This window comes from Solanum dulcamara, chromosome 3 (assembly GCF_947179165.1).
Source record: "Solanum dulcamara chromosome 3, daSolDulc1.2, whole genome shotgun sequence".
NCBI lineage: Eukaryota > Viridiplantae > Streptophyta > Magnoliopsida > Solanales > Solanaceae > Solanum > Solanum dulcamara.
Window position 1 is genome coordinate 33,209,806 of NC_077239.1, and position 17,684 is coordinate 33,227,489.

The following is a 17,684-nucleotide window of genomic DNA, read 5'->3' on the forward strand; positions in this document are numbered from 1 at the left end:
CTTTAGCGCACATGGTATTACATTTAAAATACTGGTCCAAAGATTTAACAATTAAAGTATTTTTCCATGATTTCCTAATTGATTTTAGAATCCTTGGGAAGAAGCCTTATCATGAGAATGGTGGAATTGTTCTTATTACTAGCATTTTCTTCTACATTTTATTTTCATTAATTTTATCATTGGAGAAAGAATTTTTATATTTGTATCAAAAATTCGAGTCTTCTATACTTCACCTATTAATTCGTTGTTAAATAATAGTCGCTTAGTATTTTCTTCAATATTCACACTTCCTACCTTTTGATTACATTAATTAGAAGTCAGCTATTAATTTGCTTCCTTAATTTCATCATCCATTAGAGAATTTTCAGTTATACCAGTATTCATTTTTTTACTAGTACAATAAAGGAAATGAATTTCACTCTTAAAGTTTCACTTTGCCTATCAAAGCTTTTCATAGTCTTTTTCATTCATCGAAGTTATACCGGCAAAACAAAAATATGTGAATTATAAAATTCAAAATTTAAAAGCAAATAATAAAGACAAGTTTAATAGAAAAAATTTAAACTAAAATAGGATAAGGGGCAAACTTGGGTTGCAATGCATATTAAATAAAAAAGAACCTGAATCATAACTTGAACATATAGTTCTTAGTATGGTCTTCGATTTTTCCTAGCTATCATAACTTGCCTCTTTTCTTGAGAGAGAACTGACAGTGTAAGAATCTATAGATGTTCAATACAAATTCAATATATGTTTACAGTAGAGTTTCTACTAAAATTGTCGTGAATCTAACTGAAATTTGAGATTGATTTACCTAGGAGTAGAGAATCCTAACCCCCATGTCCAGAGAAAAGGTTTCAAAAGTACTACTAGTCGGTCTAATCATGAAATGTCCAAATAAAGTGATTTGATATGATTACTATAATTTGAAAGAAAGAAAAATAAGGTTGATTGTGCCTTTCCTTTCGTGATCAAAGCTAGTTCGCCCTTCTAATAAAGAAAAAATAATCTAACTATACAATTTAAGCACCCAAATTACTCATATATATCAGTAGTTTGACTTTTCACCAATATAGCAATAGAATCTTTACAAAAACAAAAACAAAATCTGAAAATCCAAAAAATATAATAAAGAAATTAAAAAATCACATTTTGTCCCTAGAAAATCTCTGTTTTTTAATCTTCTTCCTAAATACTCCCTCAATATTTTTACTTCCTGATCTTTCTCCTCTTTTCTAATCTTCTTCCTAAAATATCTAAATCATTAATTTTTTATAATTTTCTCCATAAATCACTTTACCAATTTTATCAAATTAAATAAGCGCATTGCCTTTTTCTCTCTCCATCCATTTTTTTCTGAATTATCTCTCTTCGCTCATCTTTTTGTCCTTTCTTCTCAATTTTTACCATTTTTAATTTTCCAAAAATTTACTTTATTCTTTTTTTATTTCTCTCTCTTTGTTTTTTTAAAATTGTTTCTTACACCATTATAAATTGGAATATATAATCAAAAATTAACTTTATCATCAAGTATGAATTGATTTTTTAAATTTATTCGGTTATAATTTGATGTAATTCATTCATTATGATAAAATTGAATTAAATTAATTTGAACTTCACCACGGTTAAACCACATTATACACTATGTAAATTAACTTAATGAAATTAAAAAATTGGTACATACTTGATTAGATTATGGTGTTACCCATTGTAGGGTTGTAATATATAACCAAAATCAACTTTACCATCAATTATAAATCAATATCTTTAATAGTTCTAAACCAACATATCACCAAAAAATTAGTCACACCATACATCAAAAATGCATACACTATAACATATCGCAATTTTAAATCAATAAATTAACTACATCATCCATCAAAATATATACACTAAGACATATCACAATTAAAAACCAATAAATCATCAATTATTGTACCAGATCAGTCACCAAAGTACATTCCTTAATACATACCACTATTAGTTTTTAACCAACAAATGCACCAATTATTTTTTTGTTATTGTTATTAATTAATTTCAACTTGACACCAAGATTACACCACATTGTACATCATGTAAATTAATTTGATGATACTAAAAAGTTGGTATATACTTGATTAGATTATGATGTTATGCATTGTAGGATTAGAACATATAACTAAAATCAACCTTACCTTCAATTACAAATAATTTTTTTTATAGTTCTAAACCAACATATCAATTTCTTTTATAGTTTTAAACCAACATACCAATATCTGAAGATGAACTTGCAAAAGACAACAATGGAGAAATCAATTTTCTACCAAGCCTTCACATCGAAAAACTAACAAGAAAATTATAAGAGAGACAATATATTTTTTTACGTAGATTGAATAAAAAAGAGTGAATACAGATTATCATAGTTACAAGGAAGAGAGAATATACTTTTTACATAGATTGAATAAAAACAATGAGGGAATACGGATCTCCATAGTTAGATGGAAGAGAAATAACACTCATTTTACATAGATTGAATAAGAAACAAAAAGAGGAAATACGGATTACCATAGTTATAGGAAAGAGAGAGAATTCTTTTTTACATAGAAAAAAAATTAATACTATAATTATTATTTTCATTAAATCCGCACATAACCCTAAAAAGAAGACAAAAAATACTGCTAAATAAATTATATAAGTAAATCTCAAAAATTAATTTTTTTGTTAAATTTGTAATTAAAAGACTAGTTTTATAATTAAAAGGGAGTATGCGCATATATTGTTTATTAAGGTAGTATATTCTTGTAAGTTTTCCTTCAATGAAAGTGAGATAGATACTTTTTTCAACCCTACTTGTCTTCTCTTTCTTCTATCTTTTTTTATCAAGTTTCTCCAAAGAAAAAAGTGACTTTTTTTAAAATGCTTCTTTGAAAACATTTAACGAAGTACTTTCAAGTAAAAATAGAAGATGAAAAATGTAGCCTCTCAAAAAGTGCTTTTTTTTAATCTCTCTTTTGAGAAAATAGATTTAGAAGAACTTTATAAAAGATTGATCAAACACTAATTGCTTCTCAAAATTATTTTTCAAATTGATTAGCTAAATACAAATTGTTTCTCGTATTATTGAGAATGAAAAAACTTATCCAAATAACCTAATTTTAGAAAATTTGGCCGAGCAGACTATTCACCTTTCTACGAGAAAGTCATAAATGCGAGTGGTGCTAACTAATTGATGATCAAGTCAACAGATTGAATGTTGCAAGAGGAAACATAGAAGGAATGAGACGGCATTGCATAACTTCCTCTTTCTCACAAGACTTTACTGTAGCACATTGCCTTGTTTCATTTTTTCTGTGGGATTACCAATAGTAAGTATACCCTTGTCCATGGCCGTCAACCACCCCTATATTCTTCCATTTCTGGCCAGGAACCCCATGATGGAAATTTCTCAAACATTCGGCTTTTATAAATGAATTGGCTCTGTACAAGAATTACATTTGCGGAGTGACATTGTATACTAGCAAGCCGTGGATTGTGGTTCTATACATTTGTACTTTCAGGGTTAGAAAAGATCTATATTAGCTAATGGTACCTAGAGATAGCTGTACATGAACATATACACGAGTAACAACCCTTAAATTCTCTCCTTTAACAAGGAAAAAATAAGGTTAACGGGGCAAAAATATTTGGCCATCAAAGTTTCCATGGTTGTGTCATATTTTTCTAATAATTTACCAGCTTACTAAATAGTTACTCCTTCCAAAACCAGCTTAGCTTCCACAGGCTGATATCTTCTCCGCTTGTAACATTTGTATTGAACACCTGTTTTTTCTAAAACCTTGCTATCGGTAACTTCAGCTTGGTATTGCAGACTGGTCTCGTCCTGGCAGCCAAGAGGAGCTTGTTGGTTCGCCTGTTCAAAGACCACAAACAATAATACTTAACAAGAGGATCTAAGTAAGAAAATCTGCTGAGGCAATGTTCTGAGCAATGGAAATGTACCACAATAATGAAAGGAGCTGGAGCATCGGTATTATTGTTTTCACATCCTCCAGGTGCACTGACAAGTAGTACAACAGTTAAGTTTTATCAGCTGGGAAAGAAATTGCCAAGGTTTGGACACAACAAACAGCACAAGACTAAGTGCGCATTTGGATCCTAAACGTGTTCACTGTTCTGAGGACAACCAAAACTGAACAACCTAAAATATAACCAACTACAAACAGCCTCTGCAACCGAACTTTCTTATACAATATAATAGATCAATAACTAAGATGTTCATTTGCTAAACTTTCAAATCCCCTATACATTAGCCTTGTCTCTTCAAAGAGTAGACATATAACACAAAAGACAATGGGGAGTAAATCCAACTCTCTGATCTTGCATCCGAAAGTTTATGCACCATGCTATGGGCGTACCTGCATAGTATCTGTTATTCACCACGTAATCATGGTGTCTCTGTGTGTTACCTATGGAGCAAACTCACTTGAGAATTATATTTGCCAAACTGAGATTTTCTTCACCTATCTGAAGCGAAATTGAAACTGAAGAAACCGCCATCAAGTCAAGCACCATGCATCACATAAAATCTCTATAGCTAACATGATGAGACAAGCTAAGTTCACTTCTTTACACACTCTGGTGGTTGGGGGTGGGGTTAATCATATGAGATTCTAAACAGGGTCCTCTGCAAAGTTCTTGTTAGGTCTCTAGAAGAAGGCTTGAATTAAGAGCTTCTTATTCTGCAAAATAACTTTTTATTTCCGACACCTATAACTCAGATGTACTCTCTTGCCACGAAGAAGAAGAATCAAGAATATCAAGACTTTCAAGTTGGCAATTACTACGATAGTCTTGATCCACAGGTAGTCCTAAAGAAACCCTTGGTGAACCAGCAAAATGACAACAATTTTTACACCCTTTGTTGGGTATACATCATCTCAATGAGTAGGTTGATGGACCACTTTTCTTAAGCAAGAAAATTAAATGATACACACAAGAGACCTCCTTATCCCTCAAGCAGAATGTTCAAAACCGTAATTTGACAACGAAAAATGAAGAGACTGCCAAAATTAACATGATGATACAAGCTAAGTACACAGCTTAGTGCCTCCTATACATTCTGTGGATTGGTTAGGGGCATTGTGGTGGTTTGTGCTGATCATATGACATTCTAATCAGGAGCTTTTGTACTGTTTTGGTTAGGTTTCTGGAAGCAGGCTTGAATGCCCTTCCTAAGGGCGCTGGTAAATACACCTTTGTTGGGGTAAACATCATCTCATTAAGCAAGTTGAAAGACCATTTGCTCTCATGCAGCATACTTCATCCACATTTTAAGCAAAAATATTAAATGATGCATACCAGAGACCTGCTTATCCCTTAAGTGGAAAGCTTAAAAAAGGCAAGAGCATTAGATATGACCAAATTCAACACGTCACTTTTTCTTGCACTGAGCCTAATCAAAACTATTTGAGCAGTACCCCAAATCTGCAACAACAATTATGCCTCGATCCCATACAAGTTGGGTATGAATCCTGACTGACCATGTTTCTTGAGTATTACAGTAAAACAAAGAAATAACACCAACAAAATAAAAATTGTTTCATTGAGACAACTCCTACTTAAATGCATAAAACATAGTTTTTACCACATGTTGGCAGCTAAAGGCATCCTCTCACATACAGCCGAATTGTGATTTATTCTCAATTAATAGAAATTTGAATCTTTCACATCTCAAACATTGCTTTCAAGCCCAATAAAACATGCCCCTACCCTCACCTTATACTGAAGAAGAGGATTAGCTGAGACACATTAATATGTTATCAGAATGATCAGTCTCCTAAAGACATAATTATCAAGCTTGAATAGGTTATCAAAGTCATATTGCAATTTTCATGTTACGTTCTGCATGATTTGAATGCTATATCTCTCTGATTACCTTCTGCAGTCCTTTAAAAAAAAAAGGAGGGGGGGGGGGGGGGGGGACATACTCTGCAGATCCTTGGTCCACAATTTCACTCCCCTCAATTTGCTCAGCTTGGAAGACCTCAGAAAACGCACTGTTTCCATCCAAATCAACATTCTCCTTGCTGTTTATGTGGTCAAATTGAGTTTGATAAGCTTCTGGATAAAAATGAAGTTTTAGTCCATCCATATCTAATCTCCATCTCCTTCCACAGTAAATGAAGATTGTTACATACCTGTTGATTCACTTGATACCTCTGGAGGGATATTCTGGAGGAGTTTCTGACACATTACTGTACCCTGGAAATCAAGGAAAGTGTAATTCAAGAAGTTTAACCTCTGAGATTCTTTCACCATTGAGAAACCAAATGAAGTGGTCCATGTGTTTAGCACGGTGGGGACAGCAGGCAAAACTAGCCTCTCAACTCCTAATTCCATGAGTTTCTGGAATGAATAACAAAATAGCATTAGTTGAAAGGCAAGCATATTCCCCACGTACATAGCCTCTGAGAAATTAAAAGGTTTAATGTTTCGTTTCAGTATCACGACAAAGAAAGAAAACCATATAAAATAGTCATAGTTATCAGGACCATTGCAATTCCCACTGTCATACATGTGCCTCATATACTTATTCTAACTAGAATTGAAGTCCTTTTGTTTCGATAGGTAACCAGAACTTGACATCGATGTAGCATAACTGAGCATTGAAGCCAAAAAAAAAAAAGAGCCCTAAGAGTGCTGCTTAATATGACATCTGGAAAACCAAAATAACCATGTCCAAAGGTTTTTCTCCTATAAAAATACATGTTTATACTTCTGATAAGGAGAAAGCACTGATGTCCCCAAACAGTCAACTCAAATGCATAGCCTCGAAAATATTAATATATAACCATGGAAGGAAAGAAGCACATGACTATGAAATAAAAACTCAAAGATATCTCCTACAAATTATAGCTTTCATGAACATCCCTGCTTAATAGAGTAATTATTGGTGATCTTTTAAAAACATACATTAGATACATCCTCGGCAAAACCTCTTCCTTCTTCTCCCTGAAGAAGGAAAATGAAAGAAAGTAGATTTGCGTACCTTTTCAAGCTCATTCATTAAGATGCGACACATTCCAAGTCGGCGGTACTGAAATCTTGTTGCTACAAGAGGAACCTCAGCTACCTTTTCTCCATAAACCCTATGAGCATGAAAATTGTTAGCTTACTTTCTAAGATTCAGTCACATTGTTCAACTAATTTTTCAGAATAAGATAATATACTGAAATAAAAAGTAGAGAAAACTTTTCTCGAATGAATAATACTAATATATAATGGTTGGATACCTTACAGTCGCTACCGAAATCACTTCATCATTTCTTTCCAGAAGCATAGTATAGAAACCCTGAAAATTTAAGCGATTCAGCTCTGACCTGCAATTTAGAATTACAACTTTTTGTCAGAGCAGAAATAATGAAAACATATTGATACAAGTCTCTGAAAGTAGTGTTTAAGTAACTCGAGAGATAAATAATGCATTTTCTAAGTAAACCCACAAGACAATTTGCTGTCAAAAGAACATCGGGTTAGAACCCAATACCATACTCAAACATCAGCTTGGTACTGCAGATTAGAAACTATGTCTCTGTACTCAAGTTGAGATATACCATGTTATCCATAGTTTTTTTCTATATGGAGTACCTTATCTATAGTTACAAGTAATAAAGGCACTTTCAACTTCTATTTATGGCAAGTCTAAAATCAAGGGTGATTAAGCTCATGAACGGTGAAAGCTCTACTCTAACCTTTGATGAAAGAGTGTGTCAACAATGAAAGTGTCATATGAAATGCATAATTTTGTTTTGCATAAATTATGTGGTTGAACAAGAATATGTGCACATAATTCAACAATGGTTACTCAAGAATTTCTAAAGATGGATATTACCATCTATTAAAGATAAGATCTTCCATAAGATTTCTCCTTGTGTAAGGTTCTTTGACAGGCTCAAAGCATTCATGCATCACATCCAGAGCGACACTAAGTTTACTATAAGTCTCCAAGATGAACTCATCATTAGCAGCATCCGAATTAAAATCATCAGGTTTTACGTATTTCAATAAAGTCCAAGTGAGGTTATCAATTCCCACCATAACTGGCTTTGCCAAAAGTTGGCGGATACCCAAACATATCTGCAACAGATATTAAGTTGACTTAGACAGAATGTTCCTTAAAAGTAAGACTGAATAGACAGAAGAGGATACTGGTGCATGTCAACATGATGCTTTTCCTGCATTTAAAATTTCCCTAGGATTGATAACATGGGAATAATCAGTAAGTCATCTTTCTAAGATCTGACCGGTCAACTGCATTCTACACTGAAATGACTTCTCAATGAGACAATTGACAAGATATAATAGCTGTGCGCTCTACTCATGATGCCAATGCTTTCTATTCCTGTGTTAGGCCTGAAACCAAATACCTGCTCACATCTCTTATTGCAAAACCAACTTCCTACAGGATAATAATCCAGCTTTTGAAGACCATTATTTCTAACGCACCGAACATGATCTGTACAAAAGCGATCAACATCAGTAATGCCACACATTCACAGAATTCTGTATGCCTAAGATAAGCTGTTGTAGGACATAAAAAATGATCAAAAGAGCTACTTACACTTGTGCTCACACTGACAACAGATAAGTAGACTGCTGTCTGTAAAGTGGTCTTTGTTTTTATCAAATCTGCTCTGGCCACACATTTCACAACAGCATGATGGGCAAAACCACTCTCCATCTGGGACATCCTATTTAAGCAATATAATGCAGTTGGTATCAAACCAGGTATAGAACCAATGTGCAATATGCTCTATCTCACTCTCTCTCTCACTGTCTGACCAATATAATTGACAATATGGATTTTAAGAGGAGAAAGAAACAAAAGTACAATATATATATACAACAACAACAACAACAACAACCCAGTGAAATCCCACAAAAAGTACAATATATATATATATATATACATATATATATATATATATATATATATATATATATATATATATATAGAGAGAGAGAGAGAGAGAGAAAGACACCTTCATTCCAAGGCAACCAGTATGAAAGGAAGATGGGCATTCATCACACAGAAGTAATTCACCACCGTAATGGCACACGGAACACACATAGTCATTTGTGCCCAAATGTTTGCGCTTCTTCAACAAAGGTGGTCTCTTCCTTGTGTTTCTTACACTACTCTTTTCTTTCATCTGCAGTTGACAATCAAGAATGGATCGTCCATCTTCCAAAAATATATTTGCTGAAGGTCTGTGATAACTGCTTCCAGCATGCACCTCAAAATTGCTAATTCCATAAACTTTTTGGCAGCACTTGCATTTGATCCCTGCTCGAGTGATCCGCCCTTCTGCCATTGGACAACCATCTTTTTTTGCACGATACTGCACTTTTGCACGGGGCAGAATCACATTATTGTCAATCAACCAAGATAAAACTGTTCGAGGTGTATGATGCAAGGAAGAAGAAAGTGTTGTCTGCCGAGCTCTTTTACTTGATTGCAACAGACGAACTGAAGAGTGAGATTCTATACCATCTGTTACTGCTCCTGGAGATCTGTATTCATTTCCTTTTTTCAACATGTTCAAGCCACCTGCATGATTAGTCTTCTTTCTTGTTTTGCTGATTTCACAAACTGTGACTTCATTAAGTTGAGCAGGTTCTTTCGAAAGTGGCATGACAGAAAATGTCGCCGTTGATAACTTCTTACATGAGGTCTGAGGAGCCAAATTCCCCTGATATTCCAGAACAGTTGACCGGGAAAATAATTCAGGCATCTGTCTCTCAGCTTTCCACTGCTGCATACACCATCTGCATGCCGTTCGAAGAGAGTTGAATGTTTTCCCATGAGGAGAACAGTACCGCAGTTCTCTCTTCTCCCTTTTCCAAATATAATAAAATTTCCATTCCATTGCAGCTAGGTGCTTCTTAGCTTTCATGATCATAAACTTCTTTTCCACACTGTTCAACTTCTTATAGGCAGGATTGTCGGGTGATCCCAGTGAACAATACTCAATAACAGCTTCAGGGCAGATTTCAGGATCAATGATTTGTTCTTGAGAAGTATATGGCAGCTCAGATACCTCACCGCATGTCTTTGCTTTTGCCAGGCAAGTAGACAGGTTGAGGTCATCAGATGAACCATCATATGATGTTTTTTGGCCTTCTGCCCAAGTTTCTGACTTTTCCAACATCTTGCAAACTTGACGAAGTGATTGGAATATCTTCCCATCAGGAGCAATGTACCGTGTCCTAATGATTGTACAATCCTTTGGTTGCTCAATTTTCCATCCTAAGTGAAACAAATGTTTCTTAAATTTTTGCAAGGATCGTGGGGACCTATGGTTCGACATATAATTATCATTGTACACGGAAACTGCATCAGAACAAAGCTCAGCTACATGGATGATGGTCGTACATTGAAGTCGCTTCCTCTTTCTAGAATTTATCTTATTGGAAGACTCAAAGTTCAGTCTCTCACTCTTAGTAATTGACAAAGTACCAGAAATTTCATTTTTAGGGGGATGTAAAACTGGCAAAGCATTAGGTGATACTGCTGGTTGTTCTTCTTGGCTTGGAAGAACTGAGCTAAATATAACACTACCACTCAATGGAACATCCTCTGAGATTGGTGCAAAACCCTTCGAAACAAGTTGTTTTTCTACAGGCTGAAGACATGATAGATCCCGATCCATACACAGCATCTCCCCACTAACCGAATTGCATATGGATTCAATAAAAGGTGCAATGGCTGAGTTATCAAAACATGTTTCAACCTTGAGTATAGCCTGAAGAGCGGGTTGTGAAAATTCTAGCAATGGCCCACCCTCTACAAAGTCTGGTGAAGTGTTCAACTCACAAAAAAATTGCTTGACGGTTAACATGGTGTTTTCAAGCACAACTTCCTTGATCAAGTTCCTCCAGATATCACTCGACGTAGATGTCCACTCCTTGAGATTTTCGTAGCCATTCTTCAGCCGCATTTCATACCAAATTTGTTTGAGTGAGACCAAAAGGGGGTGGACATGCTCAATCTCCTCAATTATTTGAAGAAACATCCAGCTACCACGAGGCTTCCATTCTTGTGAAACCTCATCCCAATCTTGAGTTATACGTAGATTGTGGACTTGAGCCTTGATTTCATCACCCATATCTGGAAAGAAAATTCGGCGCTCCTGGGCACCATCTTCATGGTCAAATATGACTCCTTCCCACCAAGCATCTTGATAAAACAAATCAACACATAGTCCATAAGATAGAAGCCATCTCCCAAATTGAACTGGAGGTGGCAAAGGCCTAATGATACCACGATAGGTATCTAACATTGGAGAAACCTTGACAGATTCGATCAAGTTGATAGAACCGTCATCACACAGAAGGTGATGGTATTGAACTTGAGGAACCAAATCATTAAAAGCCATGACAGTAGCCAAGTGCCATGAACCCAAGAATCCATTTTCAATACTCCTCACCTGAATAAATACGAATGCTTCAAAACATCACTGAAAGTGAAAGCATTCACTAAACCCTTTAATCTTTAATGTTGAATATTAATTCATTTATTATCTGTTTATACAATATTAAGTCATTTATTATATGTGTATTAGTTGAAGAGTAGTTGAAAAAGCAGCACATGCAATAACAAACAATTTCAAGACCAAAATTAAACAATGCAACCCAACATAAAAAATCTTACTTCAACGTTTTGATGAAGGTGTATTTTGGGATTAGTTTTGATATTGATGCGTTCTTTAATAACAGCCATTGGCACAGTTATGTTATGTCAAAATTTGACTGTTTTGTTTCACGTCCCAATTTGTCAATGTCTATGCTTTTTTTCTTCCATCAGTCACTAGATTATCTAAACCCAACACCAAAGCATCAACTGCAACAAAAACAAACATTCAGAAGCGTTAATGAAGTGCATAATGGACAAATCAGTTGAAATTTTCGCAAGTAGAAAAATTAAGATTTATTATTCACCATAAAAGAAAGAGAAAGACTTTGTGAATCAAGATTAAGGACCTTCTTAGTTGCTCTGTTTCTGGGCTTCCAACGAGTTCATGAAAATTTTAGAAGAAGATGAGTTTCCCAAAGCCGCTTTTCTCCTTTTACTTTTCTTCTGTAATTTTAGGGTGCCTTACTGCTCTAGTGCTCTCTCACACTATCTCAATGACTTAATTTTTTCCTATTTATTACTACTCTTCTAGTTTCTCAACTTAATTTATTTCATTTTTCTTTACCAAAAAAATTGGAATTTATCTTCTCATTTTTACTTATCAAATTTTAACTTGGCACATCTATTAATAAAATAATGATTGGTATAATGAATTTACTATTTTACCCTTATTAATTGATAGATTTTTAAACATATTTATTCATTATATTTTTCAAAAAATATACTCAATGTTAATAAATTGAGAATATGATAGAAAAAAAAATTCCCTTTCGTAATTTGTCAAAATGAACAAATAAAAAAAATTAATTAAAAAATATTTAACAAATAAATAAAAATGGACGGATTGTTGTGAAAAAAACATAAACACAGTAAGCACTCAACAATTTCACAAAGTATTTTAATCTATCTTCTATATATTTATCCCCCGCCCTCCCTTTCCGCTTTTTCTCTCTCTATATATACTAGCAAACAAAAGGTTATGTTATACACGCACCCAATAACACTGTAAAAATAATAATTTGATTGGGGCATATTTATTATATTTTACTAATATGTTGATATTCTTTTTTTTTTACTAACTATATGAACATACAAACATTAGAAACTAAATACCCAGGAGTGCCTTTTGGGTGGTGAGGAAAATTTTGGCATCAAGAAATCATCTCCAGCACAGATATTATAATCAAGTTCAGTACAAGTATAGTTGGATCAAGCTCAACATAAAGATAAATTTTTAATTCATAAGATGTACCTTTCACTTCTGTCATCTCACCCTAGAACTGAATGGAGACACATCATCTTACTTTCAAAGATACATCCAAAACATAGATATCTTATGGTTGGCGGTGTATAGAAGAATAGCTACTTTTGAAAGATTGCAAAAGTTTGGTATTGATGTACCTTCAGATTGTGTATTCTGTGAACAAAGCATGAAATCCTTCACACATCTTTTCTTCGACTGTCGTATTACAAGAAACTTTTGAATCGGCTATTGACTAGGACATCAAAGACAAATTCAAGACTGAAATACTGAGGTTATATGGACTTGCAAGTTAGCAAACAACAAAAGCAGAATAACTGAGATTACCAGGTGTGCATTTTCTATGATAATTCACATGGTATGGTAAACAAGAAATTTAATCCGATTCCAACAAAAACCCTTTCAAACTGATCAAATGATCAAAAAAATGGTTCTACACATACATATTAAAGGGAAGAATTCAGGAAAATGGCGAGCTCCATTGCAAAAAAATTCTTATTTTCCTTAGATGAGTACCGATATCATTGGATTAGAAGTGTTTGCATAATTTCCTAGGCTTCATGTATGTTTGTTGTTATTGAGAAGCTAGAGAAACAGATGTAAGAGAGGCACATTGTCCATAACTGTCAGAACTATATTGTAAATATTTGATTATCAATGAAAAAAATCGTTCGCCAAAACAAATTAAATTAAATATCATTTATGAAACAAATGAAAAATAATAATTAACAACAACTACTACTACTAATATATAGAAGCCGCTTGGGAAGCAGCTGGCCGTTGTCATGCCAGCTTGCTGCCCAAGTGCTATTTCGGTAACTTCACCGAAAATACTTTCATACGTGCTTTCTCCCCTCTGCTACTGCCGCTGTATCAGCTTCAACAGAAGAGAAAACCTCGCTCCCTCACTTCGACGTTTATCTAATTGTGTTAATTTCTTCACCGTCGCCTTCCTTTCTTCCTTCGATCAAAGCTTGTTGTTCATCTCAGATGAGCTTTCAGTTCGTTGCAGGTCTTTTGTAGTAATTTATAAATGTTAATTCTGATGGTTCTTGCACAAATTAGGTTTGAAGATAAAGGCTCCGAGGAAGATAAAATTTTCTTCCCCTTCACAATTTTATGCTTTCCATCTTCTCTGAGTACATCTGGAAGGTCATTTGTTTTGATTTGTTTTTTTCCCTTTTCATCTTCTTCTTTCTTTGTGGTTGATTGAAAGAGTGAATGGGTGAAAATCATATGAGGATTTACTTCGATTTATGTGATGTTTTGTGAATATTTTTAAAAAATAGTAGTACAAATTCGATCAATGACACAAAAAGGGCAAAGAAAAGAAGGAACAACTTTACCTGATTTTTATGTTCTCATATTCACTGTCTTCGCTTTTACAAGGGTTCGATGACGCTTCGATTTTCCTTCTACTTGCTAACTTCTGATTCCCAACTTCTAAATGTCATATGGGTCACAGTCTTTTTCAATTTTTATGCGGTTTGGTTGGATTGGGGTTTTATTCCCAGATTTCTTCTGTTATTTTTCTTTGGATTTTAAGGTAATGGTTATGATGGGAAAACTGATTATTTGAGCTTATTAAATAAAGGGAAAGCCCGGCAACTCTTTGATGGACCAAGGAGGCTTTGCTTGTTGTTGCAGCCACTTGATGAGAAGCTGAGAATCAACCTCTAGTTCTACCTGATAGTAACCAAGGTGAAGGCACCAAGAGAGGCCAAAGATTGCTGCTTTAATCTCAGCTTGATTATTAGTACCTGCACCTAAGGGGACAGCAAAGGCAAATATGAGATCACCATAAGAGTTTCTAAGGATGCCTCCTCCACCAATGTTGCCTGGGTTATCAAGAGCACTGCCATCATTATTTAATTTCACCTTATCACCTGCTGGTTTTATCCATTTCACAGGAGTGATTTGGATAGCATGGGAACACTGATCAACCCAAAGGACCAGTTCCTTCCAGCTGGTAGGCCAATTGATATATGGGAAGGCAGTGTTGAACAAGTTGTGGATATCTTTATAGATAGAGAACTTGACTCTAGCAAGGTTAGAATGTTTCCCACCATTCTTAGAGGCACATCTATTTTTCCAAAGGTTCCAACAAATGAAGATAGGGGTAGCCTGCAAGATTAGTTTGTGAGCCTGATTCTTGTATTTAGAGGTCCACCACCTCATCAACATAGTTCTGAGTGGTGTGTACTCCTTAGTGATACCCAAAGAATCAGAAAACACTTTCCAAATGTTGGTAGCAAAGGATCCTGCAACAAAGATGTGATCAATGGCGTCTTGGCCATGGCCAGGTCTATAGCAGCAGTAACACTTGGAGGGAATGTGACCAAATCTGGTCAGGTTCTCATTGGTGGGCAGCTTCCCTCTAAGGGCTCTCCAGACCAGGAAGGAGCACCCTTTAGCGCATAAATGATTAAGATCCTGATAATGGCGCACGTGTGCTCCAATAAAAACAAGCATCTCTTGTCAACTGGAAGAATCTAAACTCCAACAAATGCAAATTATACAAAATCTTTTCTAATTCATAATCAAAACAATTAGAGTCATTTCTTGTATGGCCACTAGCTAAACAATATGAAAAACTGGAATGATGACTAATCTTCATAAGGTTGTTCTTCACTTTCAGTTTTCAAAAAATATTTATTAGTGTGTATTTATTAGTGCTGTGTTGCTGGTGTGTTCAAATTATTGTGACCGTTGATTAACTTACATATGAAGTTATCTACTTCCGAAGGGCAGGCTTACTTTTCTGTGATGTATACGGTACAAGCAAGCTTTTCATGGTCGACATGCATGCTTCTTTAGACACGTATGTTGGTCCCTTCAGCCCTAACTACACATGGCGTTGCTTCTGCTATTGCTTAAGACAATACTTTCTCACATAGAAACGCCATTACTGCTTGGCATCGCCTTCAACACAGCTATTCAGCTCTGCTTGTTTCTTTTGCCTCTTCCCATGTATGTATGTCTTCCATAATATATCGTTCTGTGTGGGACTTTTTGGGTGCACATGATTAAATCCACTTTTGTCTTAATGGTGCTCCTTCCTTTATTTATTTCAAAAGAAGTATTAGGATTTGTATTTTGAATTCTTCGAATTTTCTCTGTGTTGGTTAATGTTTTTCTTCGGCTAATGTGGATTAGCTTCGTAGTGATACAGATTTGGGGTATCGGCCTAATTAGAAGGAAGAAACATTTGGATATAATGTTGTAGTCCTTTTTGTTGTGCATTAGTTTTGTCTATCTTCATTGAGTGGAAAGAGAATCTGATTTGTTGACTACATTAGAGCAGGATTTGAAAGATTAAAGAAATAGTTAGCACATCACTATACTAGCTGTACCCTATGCATACACATAGCACAACTGTTAACAAATATATTATCAATGTTGAACACATATAATTACACAATATAAGACACAAAATGTTGGCACGGACCACCGTGATCTAGTATACTCATAAATATTTAACCTTTATTTTTTAATTAAAGTTCATATCCAAAACATAAATAGCCTCTTATTGTAGATCATTTTAAACATTTTTTTGATCATTTTTAATAATTTCTAGATAAGAATTTTTATACTATACACATTATCAGTTTTCAATTTATTCAATAGGAAAAGATATTAGTTAGCGTTTTACATGATCGACTATTTAAACTATCCATAATGTTAGATTATTATTCCTTCAGCATCTGAAAATTATGTAAAAATCTTATTCAACCGCAAGTAATGGGCATGCAATCATGTTCATGACTTATATATTACTATTTGTTTTATTTATTCTAGACTTAACACATAGACAACCCATTAAATTATAAGTAAATTTCACTTGGGCATGGCTCAAATTAGGATTTGTTCCAACTAAACACATGAAACATGTGATATAGTGTTCATATTCGACATGAGGTTAGGTTTTGGAATTATTTTGGCGTGAATTCTCAAGTGCACATTACGTAAATCAGTTAACTATTTAAAATATATCATCTTCTTTTATCACATACATTTGCCTCAATAAGTCTAAAAAATTTCATGCATGTTTCAATTAAGACTGATGTGTAAAATTAAAGAAAATTACATATTTACCATGGTTAATATAACTATCTAATAGCCACTTGAGAATACACTTATTTTTTCTACAAAAGTGTCTAATAAGAACACTCAATCATGTGTCCAAGTGCTTAATCGAAACTAACCGTAGTGCAAGTGTCTAAATGAAATTTATTAAAAAATTTTAGGGGCTATGTTTGCATTAATCTTTCTTTCAGGTTATCGTGTTTTTATTTTCCTTGTTATTATACTTTTATTTTTTATTTATTTATTTATAAGATACATAAAAGTAATATATGTTATTTGAAAATTATGTAAAAAATATTATAAATTATAATAATAATTTAAAAATTAAATATTTTAAAAAAATTCTTCAAATTTTAACTGTATAATATAAATTGAAATTGAAAAAGTAACATATATTGGGCTCACACGTACACGAATTTCCTATCTAGTTTACCAAAGAAGGCTCAAAGTATCATGGACTTTTACAGAAAATATAATAAAAAGTAAAGTAGTAAAAAAACTAAAGTAGGAGCAAAATAAATGTATTTAAAAGTCATGTTACAGCTAAAGCCAAAAAGCACTAAATGATCCAACTAAAGTGCACGGTGCACCTATACTATACAATCTCTTAAAAAAACTGTACAAATGATTAAAGCAGGAAAACATTTAATCGACTAATTTAGG

At 34.0% G+C, this 17,684-nt stretch overlaps 1 protein-coding gene across 3 annotated transcripts; it reads right to left on the reverse strand.

Moving 5' to 3' along the window:
- Positions 1–3,416: 3,416 nt before the first annotated feature.
- On the reverse strand, positions 3,417–12,172 carry LOC129882524 (uncharacterized). 3 transcript variants are annotated; one of them, XM_055956855.1, is made up of 12 exons: positions 12,022–12,172; positions 11,693–11,881; positions 9,021–11,468; positions 8,600–8,729; positions 8,406–8,494; positions 7,871–8,115; positions 7,272–7,358; positions 7,028–7,127; positions 6,177–6,384; positions 5,967–6,096; positions 3,979–4,036; positions 3,417–3,889 (listed from the first exon to the last, which is right to left on the reverse strand). In XM_055956855.1, exons 2-12 carry the CDS (start codon positions 11,759–11,761, stop codon positions 3,719–3,721), a joined length of 3,735 nt encoding a protein of 1,244 aa, XP_055812830.1. In that variant the 5' UTR covers positions 11,762–11,881; positions 12,022–12,172; the 3' UTR covers positions 3,417–3,718. The 3 variants fall into 3 exon arrangements, with proteins under 3 accessions (XP_055812830.1, XP_055812828.1, XP_055812829.1); XM_055956853.1 differs by having other exon boundaries at positions 5,967–6,099; XM_055956854.1 differs by having other exon boundaries at positions 5,967–6,099; positions 11,980–12,172.
- Between the last annotated feature and the right edge of the window lie 5,512 nt (positions 12,173–17,684).

What these genes read in the sequence shown, in the direction of transcription:
- LOC129882524 (XM_055956853.1), bottom strand. Translation starts at nt 11,761, where the DNA reads ATGGCTGTTATTAAAGAACGCATCAATATCAAAACTAATCCCAAAATA. An exon ending in TAATGAATGAGCTTGAAAAG is followed by an intron (nt 6,385 to 7,027) that starts GTACGCAAATCT and finishes TATTCATTCCAG; the next exon opens with AAACTCATGGAATTAGGAGT. An exon ending in GTGGACCAAGGATCTGCAGA is followed by an intron (nt 4,037 to 5,966) that starts GTATGTCCCCCC and finishes ACTACTTGTCAG; the next exon opens with TGCACCTGGAGGATGTGAAA.